At 52.8% G+C, this 14,791-nt stretch overlaps 1 protein-coding gene across 1 annotated transcript in view; it reads right to left on the bottom strand.

Moving 5' to 3' along the window:
• The window catches only part of LOC144489083 (alpha-2-macroglobulin-like), a 66,446-nt gene extending 52,855 nt beyond the window's left edge, over window positions 1-13,591 (bottom strand). The window contains exons 1-6 of the mRNA XM_078207037.1: window positions 13,587-13,591; window positions 13,314-13,497; window positions 9,209-9,380; window positions 5,999-6,051; window positions 4,430-4,450; window positions 14-179 (exon numbers count right to left, since the gene is read on the bottom strand). Of these exons, the coding sequence (XP_078063163.1) occupies window positions 14-179; window positions 4,430-4,450; window positions 5,999-6,051; window positions 9,209-9,380; window positions 13,314-13,497; window positions 13,587-13,591 (601 nt within the window). The remainder of the gene's footprint in view (window positions 1-13; window positions 180-4,429; window positions 4,451-5,998; window positions 6,052-9,208; window positions 9,381-13,313; window positions 13,498-13,586) is intronic.
• Window positions 13,592-14,791: the final 1,200 nt, after the last annotated feature.

The following is a 14,791-nucleotide window of genomic DNA, read 5'->3' as shown; positions in this document are numbered from 1 at the left end:
GCAGATTCCATACCGTACTCTTCCACAGTGAAGGAATGTTCCACTTTTCCTTGCTTCTTCAGCACTTCAATCCGATACGACCCCTGCATTGGTTCTGGCATCAGGTCATAGGTGAGGTCCACAATTCCCTGCCTGGGCGTCAGATCCTTCCACTGTCCAATCCGATTGCCCTCTGGGTCCTGTCGGAGACATTGAACTCGTGTTTAGTCTCTGTGTCCCCAGCAGAGCGTTTTAATTCAGAAACCTCGGGGCCAACACATCTACAGGTCCCCCTTTGTCTCCGCTGCAAGATACATCCACACAAAACTGTGAGAAATCTGCCAAAGGGTTCCCCTCCAGTCAAACCGTCTCGACTTGATCCGGTCACATTACGCTTCCATAGAACAGTGCAGCACAGGAACCGGCCCTTCGGCCCACCATGCTGTACTGAACATGACACCAAATTAAACTAATCCCTTCCGTCTGCCCTCGCTCCCTATCCCTCCATTCCTCGAATATTCATGTGCTTATCTAAAACTCCTTAAACACCCTGATCGAATCTGCCTCCATCACCACCCCTGGCAACGCGTTCCAGACACCTACCACTCTCTGTGTAAAAAAACCTGCCCCTCACATCTCAAACAATGATGAGACAGAGACAGATAGAGAATCTGGTGAACTGGCGCGGCAACAATAATCTCTCCCTCAATGTCAACAAAACAAACGAGATTGTCATCGACTTCAGGAAGCGTAAAGGAGAACATGCTCCTGTCTACATCAACGGGGACCAAGTAGAAAGGGTCGAGAGCTTCACGTTTTTAGGTGTCCAGATCACCAACAACCTGTCCTGGTCCCCCCATGCCGACACTATAGTTAAGAAAGCCCCACCAATGCCTCTACTTTCTCAGAAGACTAAGGAAATTTGGCATGTCCGCTACGACTCTCACCAACTTTTACAGATGCCCCATAGAAAGCATTCTTTCTGGTTGTATCACAGCTTGGTATGGGGCTCCTGCTCTGCCCAAGACCGCAAGGAACTACTGAAGGTTGTGAATGTAGCCCAATCCATCACGCAAACCCAGCCTCCCATCCATTGACTCTGTCTACACTTCCCGCTGCCTCGGGGAAAAGCAGCCAGCATAATCAAGGACCCAACGCACCCCCGGACATTCTCTCTTCCACCTTCTTCCTTCGGGAAAAAGATACAAAAGTCTGAGGTCACGTACCGACCGACTCAAGAACAGCTTCTTCCCTGCTGCTGTCAGACTTTTGAATGGACCTACCTCGCATTAAGTTGATCTTTCTCTACACCCCTAGCTATGACTGTAACACTAGATTCTGCACCCTCTCCTTTCCTTCTCTATGAACAGTATCCTTTGTCTGTATAGCGCGCAAGAAACAATACTTTTCACTGTATACTAATTGTGGCCAAAGGGGCCATCTAAAATGGCGATTTGTAAAGCACTCTGGGACAATTGGGCAAGAACTAAAACGGCAGGCTGTAGCCTAAAAAACAGAGATAAACAGGCTGCAGCTCAGACGACTGAATACACAGGATATGGGCCATCTCCAGGACAAAAGGACCTTTCTGGTCAAACTGGGTTGTTTACCAGACATAGGGGCGCTGTAACCCCTTATTTGGGAGGGAGGTGTGTGTTCTACGTGCCCCCAGCTCCTACAGACATGGCCGTTGGGGACACACCCAGAGATTGGTGTGGCAGCACCCGATTGGACTTCATCGATCAGGGTGATCAAGTCCTGATCGATTGGTTGGCAATGGCCAAAAGGGGCGCGAAACCCAACGGGGTATAAAGGATGCTGCACGACCGAGAATCTCTCTCTCTCTCTCTCTCTGACCCCACGAACGAGCTACAACACCGGTGACCGTCGCCAGCGACAACCAGCACGAGGAGAGGCACCACACCCGAGAAGGAAGGAAGACCAGAGCCAGAGTGCCAGACCAGACCAAACGACCCAGACTACACAGAGGATGACCGAGACCAACGCACAGATAAAGGCCAATATCTGCTTGGGTACTCGCCAGTCACGCAAAGTTAAGTCAAGGTCGCGTACGGGACTTGAACTCTAGTATTTTCTGTAAGGTAACTTATCGTTGGTTGGGTGGGTGATGATTGATTGTGTGTTTTACGTAAACATTAGTTGTACTTACAAGAAATTTACTCGCAATTCTTTGCCCATCGTGTTAGGGTTAAAACAGACTGTGCGTAGGCACAACATAATATATATGACAATAATAAATCAAATCAAAACTTCTTTCAACTTTCCCCTCTCACCTTAAGTGCGTGTCCCCGGGTATTGGACGTTTCAACTCGGGAGAAAAAGATTCTGTCTCCCCCTGCCACTCATCAAAGAGTAAAAGAACAAAGAACAGTACTGCACAGGAACAGGCCCTTCGGCCCTCCAAGCCCGTGCTGATCATGTCCTATCTGGACCAACCACCTGTGTCCCTCTGTTCCCCGTCTGTTCATGGGCCTATCCAGATAAGTCTGAAATGTCACTAACGTGTCTGTCTCAACCACCTCAGTTGGCAGCGCATTCCAGGCCCCCACCACCCTCTGTGTAAAAAAACTTCCCCCGCTCATCTCCACTGAACCTTTCCCCCCTTATCTTGAACTTGTGCCCCCTTGTGATTATCATTTCTACCCTGGGAAAAAGCTTCTAACTCTTCACCCTATCAATGCCCCAAGTATAGGGACCTCTGCTATTTGTATAAGTACTGGGACCTCTGCTATTTGTGATATATATAAATGATTTGGAAGAAGGTGTAACTGGTGTAATCAGCAAGTTTGCGGATGACATGAAGATGGCTGGAATTGCGGATAGCGAAGAGCATTGTCGGGCAATACAGCAGGATATAGATCGGCTGGAAAATTGGGCGGAGAGGTGGCAGATGGAGTTTAATCCGGATAAATGCGAAGTGATGCATTTTGGAAGAAATAACGTAGGGAGGAGTTATACAATAAATGGCAGAGTCATCAGGAGTATAGAAACACAGAGGGAACTAGGTGTGCAAGTCCACAAATCCTTGAAGGTGGCAACACAGATGGAGAAGGTGGTGAAGAAGGCATATGGTATGCTTGCCTTTATAGGACGGGGTATAGAGTATAAAAGCTGGAGTCTGATGATGCAGCTGTATAGAACGCTGGTTAGGCCACATTTGGAGTACTGCGTCCAGTTCTGGTCGCCACACTACCAGAAGGACGTGGAGGCGTTAGAGAGAGTGCAGAGAAGGTTTACCAGGATGTTGCCTGGTATGGAGGGTCTTAGCTATGAGGAGAGATTGGGCAAACTGGGCTTGTTCTCCCTGGAAAGACGGAGAATGAGGGGAGATCTAATAGAGGTGTACAAGATTATGAAGGGTATAGATAGGGTGAACGGTGGGAAGCTTTTTCCCAGGTCGGAGGTGACGATCACGAGGGGTCACGGGTTCAAGCTGAGAGGGGCGAGGTATAACTCAGACATCAGAGGGACGTTTTTTACACAGAGGGTGGTGGGGGCCTGGAATGCGCTGCCAAGTAGGGTGGTGGAGGCAGGCACGCTGACATCGTTTAAGACTTACCTGGATAGTCACATGAGCAGCCTGGGAATGGAGGGATACAAACGATTGGTCTAGTTGGACCAAGGAGCGGCACAGGCTTGGAGGGCCGAAGGGCCTGTTTCCTGTGCTGTACTGTTCTTTGTTCTTTGTTCTTATAGACTTCTATCGGGTCTTCCCCTCACCCTCCGCCGCTCCAGAGAAAACAACCCGAGTTTGTCCAGCCTCTCCTTATGGCTCAGACTCTCTAATCCAGGCAGCATCCTGGTAAACCTCTTCCTCACCGTCTCCAAAGCCTCCTCCCTGTAATGTGGAGACCAGAATCGAACGCAATGCTCCTAAAGTGAGGCTTCAACAAAGTTTTATAAAGCTGCAACGTGACATCCTGACTCTTGGACCCAATGTTCCGACCAATAAAGGTGCCGTACGCCTTCTCTACCCCCCTGTCTGCTGGTGTGGCCACTTTCGGGGAGCTATGGACTCGAACCCCCAGATCCCTCTGTACATCAATGATGTTCAGGCTGTTAGCAATGCATTGGGAACAATTCCTTCATTATAGATTCCGGTATTTTCCTGACTGACTGATGTCAGTCTAACCGGCTCAGCATTCCCTCACTTTCCCGCCTCCCTCCTTTCCTGGGAATCGCTGCTACATTCACCCGCTGGCAAACTGCTGGGAATGTTCCGGAATGGAAGGAATTGTGGGAAATCTTAGCCTGCCCTGTCTTGGCCGCTCTCTCTCTGAGGGGATTAATGTCACTTGTGCCCAGGGTGGGAAGGTTCGATGTTCTAATATCGGATCAATCCCGTGTCTCCAGCCGCGGGGCCATCCAGCTGGCTCTCGGCTTGGAGTGGAGTTGACGCTGGGGTCTTGAGTTGGAGATTTGAACTCACCCACACAGTGACGAGAGGATACTGGAACAGAGAGCGGAAAGCAGCAGAATTAGTAATCGCCCAAACTAATGAACAACACACAGTGGTCCTGAGCACAGGACGGGGGGAGGGGGAGACACTGGGCAGGGATCGGGGCGGGGTGGAAGAGGGTGGGCACGGGGGGGGAGACACTGGGCTGGGATCAGGGACGGGGGGAGGGGGAGACACTGGGCAGGGATCAGGGACGGGGTGGAAGAGGGTGGGCACGGGGATCAGGGCGGGGTGGAAGAGGGTGGGCACGGGGGGGGAGACACTGGGCAGGGATCGGGGGGGGTGGAAGAAGGGCAGGTGGGGGGGGGGGAACATCAATAGATCAATGACGGATGGATAAAGGGATGGATGGAAAAATGGTCGGATGGAGGGTTGGATGGACGGATGGACGGAGGGATGCACAGATCGAGGGATGGACAGGTGGATGGATAGACAGATGGACGGATGGATGGATAGAGTGATGGACGGAGGGAGGGATGGCCGGATGGATAGAGTGATGGATGGAGGGAGGGATGGACGGATGGATAGAGTGATGGACGGAGGGAGGGATGGACGGATGGATAGAATGATGGACGGAGGGAGGGATGGACGGATGGATAGAGTGATGGACGGAGGGAGGGATGGACGGATGGATAGAGTGATGGACGGAGGGAGGGATGGACGGATGGATAGAGTGATGGACGGAGGGAGGGATGGACGGATGGATAGAATGATGGACGGAGGGAGGGATGGCCGGATGGATAGAGTGATGGACGGAGGGAGGGATGGACAGATGGATAGAGTGATGGACGGAGGGAGGGATGGACGGATGGATAGAATGATGGACGGAGGGAGGGATGGCCGGATGGATAGAATGATGGACGGAGGGAGGGATGGACGGATGGATAGAGTGATGGACGGAGGGAGGGATGGACGGATGGATAGAATGATGGACGGAGGGAGGGATGGCCGGATGGATAGAGTGATGGACGGAGGGAGGGATGGACGGATGGATAGAGTGATGGACGGAGGGAGGGATGGACGGATGGATAGAGTGATGGACGGAGGGAGGGATGGACAGATGGATAGAATGATGGACGGAGGGAGGGATGGACGGATGGATAGAGTGATGGACGGAGGGAGGGATGGACGGATGGATAGAGTGATGGACGGAGGGAGGGATGGCCGGATGGATAGAATGATGGACGGAGGGAGGGATGGCCGGATGGATAGAGTGATGGACGGAGGGAGGGATGGCCGGATGGATAGAGTGATGGACGGAGGGAGGGATGGACGGATGGATAGAGTGATGGACGGAGGGAGGGATGGCCGGATGGATAGAATGATGGACGGAGGGAGGGATGGCCGGATGGATAGAGTGATGGACGGAGGGAGGGATGGCCGGATGGATAGAGTGATGGACGGAGGGAGGGATGGACGGATGGATAGAGTGATGGACGGAGGGAGGGATGGCCGGATGGATAGAGTGATGGACGGAGGGAGGGATGGACGGATGGATAGAGTGATGGACGGAGGGAGGGATGGACAGATGTCACTCACCTCTTCCTGAACGGGGATGAATCTGTCATTCAAGGTCACAATCCTGAACTTCACTGAAAGACAAAGGAAGATGCACAGTAAGATCCCACACGCTGAGAGCCTCCCCGTCCGGAGCTGCCACCACCCCAGATCCACAGGTCAGTGACTGAGCCCAGCAGCCTCTGGGATCTCTGCTCAGCCCCAATCCCAGACAGGGGCAGGGGGTGGCAGTGAGGGAGGGGGAGGGGGGGAGACACATCACAGGAACAGAATGAGGCCATTCAGCCTCACGAGCCTCATGTGTAAATTATTCACATCACCTCAATGAGTTCCAGACCCACTCATTGCCCTTCGATCCTGAATCAATCTCAGGCTCCACAATTCGAACTCACTTCCTTCCACCCAATCCACTGCAGTCCCTGTGGTGTAGGTACACCCACGGTGCTGTTAGGGAGGGAGTTCCGGCCGGTTGACCTCAGCGCCAGTGAAGGAACGGCCGATATGTTTCCAAGTCGGGATGGTGTGAGGGGCTCGGAGGGGGGAACTTGCAGGCGGTGGGTGTTCCCCATGTGTCTGCTGCCCCCCCCCTTGTCCTTCTAGGTGGTAGAGGTGGTGGGTTTGGAAGGAGCTGTTGAAGGAGCCTTGGCGAGTCGCTGCGGTGCATCTTGTAGACGGTTCACACGGCTGCCACTGTGCGTCGGTGGTGGAGGGAGTGAGTGTTTGTGGTTAGCGTGTCGATCGAGCGGGGGGCTGCTTTGTCCTGGATGGTGTCGAGCTTCTCGAGTGTTGTTGGGAGCCGCACTCATCCAGGCGAGTGGAGAGTTTCCCATCGCACTCCCGACTTGTGTCCTTGTAGATGGTGGACAGGCTTTGGGGGGAGTCAGGAGGTGAGTTACTCTCCGCAGGATTCCCAGCCTCCGACCTGCTCTGGGAGCCACAGTGTTTATCTGGCTGGGTCCCGGTTCAGTTCCTGGTCAATGGGGACCCCACCGATAATGGGGGGACTCAGCAATGGTATTTTCTGGGGGGTGCAGCGGGGGTTAATGGGGTAAGGAGGGGGGATGAGAGAGTGCGAGGGGGCGAGGGAGGGGCGAGGGGGCAAGGGGGCGGCGAGGGTGGGGGAGAGAGTGGGGGAGAGAGTGGGGGAGAGAGTGGGGGAGGGAGGGGGGGAAAGAGGGGGGGAGAGGGGGCAGAGAGAGAGTGGGGGAAAGAGGGGGGAAAGAGGGGGGAGAGGGGGAGAGAGGGGGCGGGGAGAGAGGGGGGAGAGAGGGAGAGAGAGGGAGAGAGGGAAAGGTCACTGGCTCAGAAGGGAAGGGGGAAGAGGAGTAGAGGATTAGTCATTGGGGACTCCATAGTTAAAGAGACGGATAGGAGATTCTGTGGGAACGAGAGAGATTCGCGGTTGGTGTGTTGCCTCCCAGGAGCCAGAGTCCCCGATGTCTCAGATCGTGTTTTCGGGATCCTTAAGGGGGAGGGGGACCAGCCCCAAGTTGTGGTTCACATCGGCACCCAAGAACAAAGAACAAAGAACAGTACAGCACAGGAAACAGGCCCTTCGGCCCTCCAAGCCTGTGCCGCTCCTTGGTCCAACTGGACCAATCGTTTGTATGCCTCCATTCCCAGGCTGCTCATGTGACTATCCAGGTAAGTCTTAAACGATGTCAGCGTGCCTGCCTCCACCACCCTACTTGGCAGCGCATTCCAGGCCCCCACCACCCTCTGTGTAAAAAACGTCCCTCTAATATCTGAGTTATACTTCGCCCCTCTCAGCTTGAGCCCGTGACCCCTCGTGATCGTCACCTCCGACCTGGGAAAAAGCTTCCCACTGTTCACCCTATCTATCCCCTTCATAATCTTGTACACCTCTATTAGATCTCCCCTCATTCTCCGTCTTTCCAGGGAGAACAACCCCAGTTTACCCAATTTCTCCTCATAGCTAAGACCCTCCATACCAGGCAACATCCTGGTAAACCTCCTCTGTACTCTCTCCAATGCCTCCACGTCCTTCTGGTAGTGCGGCGACCAGAACTGGACGCAGTACTCCAAATGTGGCCTAACCAGCGTTCTATACAGCTGCATCATCAGACTCCAGCTTTTATACTCTATACCCCGTCCTATAAAGGCAAGCATACCATATGCCTTCTTCACCACCTTCTCCACCTGTGCTGCCACCTTCAAGACATAGGTAGGAAAAGGGATGGGGATGTAAGGCAGAAATTTAGGGAGTTAGGGTGGAAGCTTAGGGCTGGAACAAACAGAGTTGTTATCTCTGGTTTGTTACCCGTGCCACGTGATAGTGAGGAGAGGAATAGGGAGAGAGAGAGCAGTTGAACACGTGGTTACAGGGATGGTGCAGGAGGGAGGGATTCAGATACCTGGACAATTGGGGGTCATTCTGGGGTAGGTGGGACCTCTACAAACGGGATGGTCTACACCTGAACCAGAGGGATACCAATATCCAGGGGGGGGAATTTGCTCATGCTCTTCGGGAGGGTTTAAACTAATTCAGCAGGGGGGTGGGAACCTGAATTGTAGCTCCGGTGTACAGGAGGTTGAGAGTAGTGAGGTCATGGATGAGGTTTCAGAGTCGCAGGAGTGTACTGGCAGGCAGGAAGGCGGTTTGAAGTGTGTATACTTCAACGCCAGGAGCATCCGGAATAAGGTGGGTGAGCTTGCAGCATGGGTTGGTACCTGGGATTTCGATGTTGTGGCAATCTCGGAGACATGGATAGAGCAGGGACAGGAATGGTTGTTGCAGGTTCCGGGGTTTAGATCTTTCAGTAAGTGCAGGGAAGGTGGTAAAAGAGATAGATATAGGACAGATGTTAGAGGTAGGTTCTTTACTCAGAGAGTAGTAAGGGCGTGGAATGCCCTGCCTGCAGCAGTAGTGGACTCGTCAACATTAAGAGCATTCAAGTGGTTCTTGGATAAACATATGGATGATATTGGAATAGTGTAGATTAGAGGGGCTTTAGATTGGTTTCACTGGTCGGCACAACATCGAGGGCCGAAGGGCCTGTACTGCGCTGTAATGTTCTATGTTCTAAAGTGGGGGGGAGAGAGAGGGGGATTGAGAGGGGGAGAGAGTGGGGGGGAGAGGGTGGGACAGCAGAGTTGTGGGCCCTTTCCTAATGATGGACCTTGCTCTGGTCACCTGGGTGATGCTTCCAGAGTGACCATCGCGCCCTCACCCTCTCACGGAACTTGCTGTCTCAGAGGACGGACACTCACCGATCTGGCCAGGTTTATAAACAGGTTTGTCAGTCTGGACGAAGGTCAGCGAATCGTATCTCCTCAAAACCACCATCTTAGTCTCACTGACGGAGAGGTTTTCTCCCGATCCTTTCACAGAGACGGATAAGAGTGTGTTATAAGAGTGACGGCTCATCTCACTCTCTCCAATCTGTACAGAAAACACATCCCCAAATCAGATCAACATTGGAGCAGAGAACCAGGAGGCCATTCAGCCCATCTCCACAATGTTACACAGCAACAGGAGGAGTCCATTCAGCCCCTCTGTCTCTCTCCAGCCCGTTACAGGAGGAGCCCATTCAGCCCCTCTCTCTCCAGCCTGTTACACTGTTCCTCACCCCATAATCCCTGCACATTTACCACGGCCAATCCACCTAACCCGCATATCATTAGACACTGAGGTACAATTTAGCACGGCCAATCCACCTAACCCGCACATCTATGGACTGTGGGAGGAAACCGGAGCGCTCGGAGGAAACCCACACAGACACGAGGAGAATGTGCAAACTCCACAAAGACAGTCACCCAAGCCGGGAAGTGAACCCGGGTCCCTGGCGCTGTGAGGCAGAAATGTTAACTGCCCCATAAAAGATCACAAGATACCGGAGCAGAATTAGGCTATTCGGCCCATCAGATTCGCTCCGCCATTCGATCATGGTTGATATGCTCCTCATCCCCATTCACAAAGAACAAAGAACAATACAGCACAGGAACAGTCCCTTCGGCCCTCCAAGCCCGCGCTGCTCCCTGGTCCAAACTAGACCATTCTTTTGTATCCCTCCATTCCCACTCCGTTCATGTGTCCAAAGATGGTAGGTTAGAGGGATTAGTGGGTAAATATGTGGGGGTCGGGCCTGGGTGGGATTGTGGTCGGTGCAGACTCGATGGGCCGAATGGCCTCCTTCTACACTGTAGGGTTTCTATGTTTCTATCTAGATAAGTCTCAAACGTTCCCAGTGTGTCCGCCTCCACCACCTTGCCCGGCAGCGCATTCCAGGCCCCCAGCACCCTCTGTGTAAAATATGTCCTTCTGATATCCGTGTTAAACCTCCCCCCCCTTCACCTTGAACCTATGACCCCTCGTGAACGTCACCACCGACCTGGGGAAAAGCTTCCCACCGTTCACCCTATCTATGCCTTTCATAATTTTATACACCTCTATTCAGTCTCCCCTCATTCTCCGTCTTTCCAGTGAGAACAACACCAGTTTACCCAATCTCTCCTCATAACTAAGCCCCTCCATACCAGGCAACATCCTGGTAAACCTTCTCTGCACTCTCTCCAAAGCCTCCACGTCCTTCTGGTAGTGTGGTGACCAGAACTGGACGCAGTATTCCAAATGCGGCCGAACCAGCGTTCTATACAGCTGCAACATCAGACCCCAGCTTTTATACTCTATGCCCCGTCCTATAAAGGCAAGCATACCATATGCCTTCTTCACCACCTTCTCCACCTGTGACGTCACCTTCAAGGATCTGTGGACTTGCACACCCAGGTCCCTCTGCGTATCTACACCCTTTATGGTTCTGCCATTTATCGTATAGCTCCTCTCTACATTAGTTCTACCAAACTGCATCACTTCGCATTTATCAGGATTGAACCCCATCTGCCATTTCTTTGCCCAAATTTCCAGCCTATCTATATCCTTCTGTAGCCTCTGACAATGCTCCTCACTATCTGCAAGTCCTGCCATTTTTGTGTCGTCCGCAAACTTACTGATCACCCCAGTTACACCTTCTTCCAGATCGTTTATATAAATCACAAACAGCAGAGGTCCCAATACAGAGCCCTGCGGAACACCACTAGTCACAGGCCTCCAGCTGGAAAAAGACCCTTCCACTACCACCCTCTGTGTTCTGTGACCAAGCCAGTTCTCCACCCATCTAGCCACCTCCCCCTTTATCCCATGAGATCCAACCTTTTGCACCAACCTACCATGAGTGACTTTGTCAAACGCTTTACTAAAGTCCATATAGACGACATCCACGGCCCTTCCCTCGTCAACCATTCTAGTCACTTCTTCAAAAAACTCCACCAGGTTAGTGAGGCATGACCTCCCTCTCACAAAACCATGCTGACTATCGTTAATGAGTTTATTCCTTTCTAAATGCACATTTTTCTGCCATCTCCTTCAACCCATCACCGGGCGGCACGGTGGCACAGTGGTTAGCACTGCTGCCTCACAGCGCCAGGGACCCGGGTTCGATTCCCGGGTGGGGTCACTGTCTGTGCGGAGTCTGCACATTCCCTCCCCGTGTCTGCGTGGGTTTCCTCCCACAGTCCGAAAGGCGTGCTGGTTAGATGCATTGGCCGTGCGAAATTCTTCCTCATTCCAACCATTATCTTGCCATTGAGTTTGTGTCTATTTCTGCCCTGTTTGTGAACACAACTCTCCACTCACCTGATGAAGGAGCGGCACTCCGAAAGCTCGTGCTACCAATTAGACCTGTTGGACTTTAACCTGGTGTTGTGAGACTACTTACTGTGGCCACCCCAATCCAACACAGGCAACTCCACATCATTAGACCTCAAGGGGGAGGGTTTCGGATTCCTGGGGCTTTGGGACCAGGTCTGGGGGGGGTGGGACCTGTACAAACTGGACAGATCACACCTGGGCAGGATCGGGACTGATGGCCTGGTGGGGGGGGAGGTATTTGCCAGAGTGGTTGGAGAGGGTTTAAACAAAAACGACAGGGGGTTGGGAACCTTTGTAAGGATTCGGAGCGGTGGGGGGAATTAACAACAAGATAAAAAGACAGTAAGGAGAATAAGGGAAGTGATGGGCAGAGAAACCAAGGGCCAGAGTCGGATAAGAACACGGTAAAAAATAGTAGGAGAGGGATAAGAAACATTAAAAGTGCTCACCTGAAGGTTTTGTACCTGAACGGAGCACTCGAAACAAAATGGATGAATTAGTGGCACAGATAGATGTAATGGGGCGCGATATAGTTGACATTACGGAGACGAGGCTCCAAGGATGGGCAAGGATGGGAACTAAACATTGAGGGTTATTTGGTGTTTAGGAAGGACAGACGGAAAGGAAAAGGTGGAGGAGTTGCATTGTTGATTATGGATGATATTGATACGATATCGAGGGAGGATACTCGCTCAGATGATGTGGAATCTGTATGGGTCCAGTTGAGAAACAACAAGGGACAAAGAAACATTGGTGGGGGTGGTACACAGACCACCAAACTGCAGCGGCAACGTGGGGAAAAGCAGTAGACGGGAAACGCAGGGACGTCTGTGATTCGGGGTGACTTTAATCTGCGCATGGATTGGGAGAGTCAAATTAGTCACAGTGCAACCGAGCAGGAATTTCTGGAGTGCGTGCGGGATGGTTTTCTGGAGCAAGGCGTTGAGGAACCAACAAGGGAACAGGCCATCTTGGACTGGGTGGTGCTGTGCAATGAGGAAGGATTAGTTGGCAATCTAATTGTGAGGGAATCCTTGGGGAAGAGTGACCATAATATGGTAGAATTCTTTCTCAAGGTGGATAATGATGCAGTTGATTTGTGGATGACACTAAGATTGGTGGAGCAGTGGACAGTGACGAAGGTTACCTAGGATTGCAACCGGATCTTGATCAACTGGGCCGGTGGGCCGACGAGTGGCAGATGGAGTTTAATTTAGATAAATAGAGTCAAAGAGGTTTACAGCGTAGAAACAGGCCCTTCGGCCCAACTTGTCCATGCTGTCCTTTTTATTCAAACAACTATGCTTCCCCCAATTGCCCGCGTTTGCCCCAGATCCCTCTATACCCATCGTACCCATGTAACTGCCTAAATGCTTTTTAAAAGACAACCTTGTACCCGCCTCTACTACTGCCTCTGGCAGCTCGTTCCAGACACTCACCACCCTCTGTGTGAAAACATTGCCCCTCTGGACACTTCTGTATCTCTCCCCTCTCACCTTAAACCTAGTTGTAGACGTGCTGGTTCGGTGGATTGGCCAGGCTAAATTCTCTCTCAGTGTAACCCGAACAGGCACCAGAGTGTGGCAACTCGGGGATTTTCACAGTAACTTCATTGCAGTGTTAATGTAAGCCGACTTGTGACTCTGATAAATGGACGAAAGGACTTACGGTAAAATTGATGCAGTTAAACCCTGTGCTGGTCGGTAACTCCATCCGGAGGATTGTGCTGTTGGTCTCGATATTCTGAATGGTCAGAGTGAGGTGGGGGGATTCGACAGCCGACAGCAGCAGAACACAAACCTTCTCCACAGAGTCCGTCCGCAACTCAGAGGGAATCAGCGCCACATAGTGACTGGAAAAAAAGAGAACAGCATCAACACGGGAATGGCACACGCCATCGACACGGGAATGGGACACGGCATCGACACGGGAATGGCACACGGCATCAACACGGGAATGGGACACGGCATCAACACGGGAATGGCACACGCCATCGACACGGGAATGGCACACGCCATCGACACGGGAATGGCACACGGCATCAACACGGGAATGGTACACGACACCGACACGGGAATGGCACACGGCATCGACACGGGAATGGCACACGGCATCAACACGGGAATGGCACACGGCATCAACACGGGAATGGCACACGGCATCAACACGGGAATGGCACACGGCATCGACACGGGAATGGCACACGGCATCAACACGGGAATGGCACACGGCATCGACACGGGAATGGCACACGGCATTGACACGGGAATGGCACACGGCACGACACGGGAATGGCACACGGCATCGACACGGGAATGGCACACGGCATTGACACGGGAATGGTATACGACACCGACACGGGAATGGCACACGGCATAGACACGGGAATGGCACACGGCATAGACACGGGAATGGCACACGGCATCGACACGGGAATGGCACACGGCATCGACACGGGAATGGCACACGGCATTGACACGGGAATGGTACACGACACCGACACGGGAATGGCACACGGCATCGACACGGGAATGGCACACGGCATCGACACAGGAATGGCACACGGCATCGACACGGGAATGGTACACGACATCGACATGGGAATGGTACACCGCATTGACACGGGAATGGCACACGGCATCAACACGGGAATGGCACATGGCATCAACACGGGAATGGCACATGGCATCAACATGGGAATGGCACACAGTATCAACATGGGAATGGGACACGGCATCGACACAGGAATGGCACACGGCACCGACACGGGAATGGCGCACGGCACCGACACGGGAATGGCACACGGCATCGACACGGGAATGGCACACGGCATCGACACGGGAATGGCACACGGCATCAACACCGGAATGGCACACGGCATCAACACGGGAATGGCACACGGCATCAACACGGGAATGGCACACGGCATCAACACGGGAATGGCACACGGCATCGACACGGGAATGGCACACGGCATCAACACGGGAATGGCACACGGCATCAACACGAGACACTTATTCCCCCCTCCCTCACTCCCTATCCCTCATTCCCCCTCCCCCAGTCACTCAATCCCCCTCCCCCCTTCACTCCCCCCTCCCCCCACACCCCCCTCCCTCGCTCCCCCCTCCCTCACCAATCCCCCCTAC

The sequence above is a fragment of the Mustelus asterias genome, unplaced genomic scaffold (assembly GCF_964213995.1).
Source record: "Mustelus asterias unplaced genomic scaffold, sMusAst1.hap1.1 HAP1_SCAFFOLD_2001, whole genome shotgun sequence".
Lineage (NCBI taxonomy): Eukaryota > Metazoa > Chordata > Chondrichthyes > Carcharhiniformes > Triakidae > Mustelus > Mustelus asterias.
This window is presented reverse-complemented; position numbering and strand designations above follow the sequence as displayed.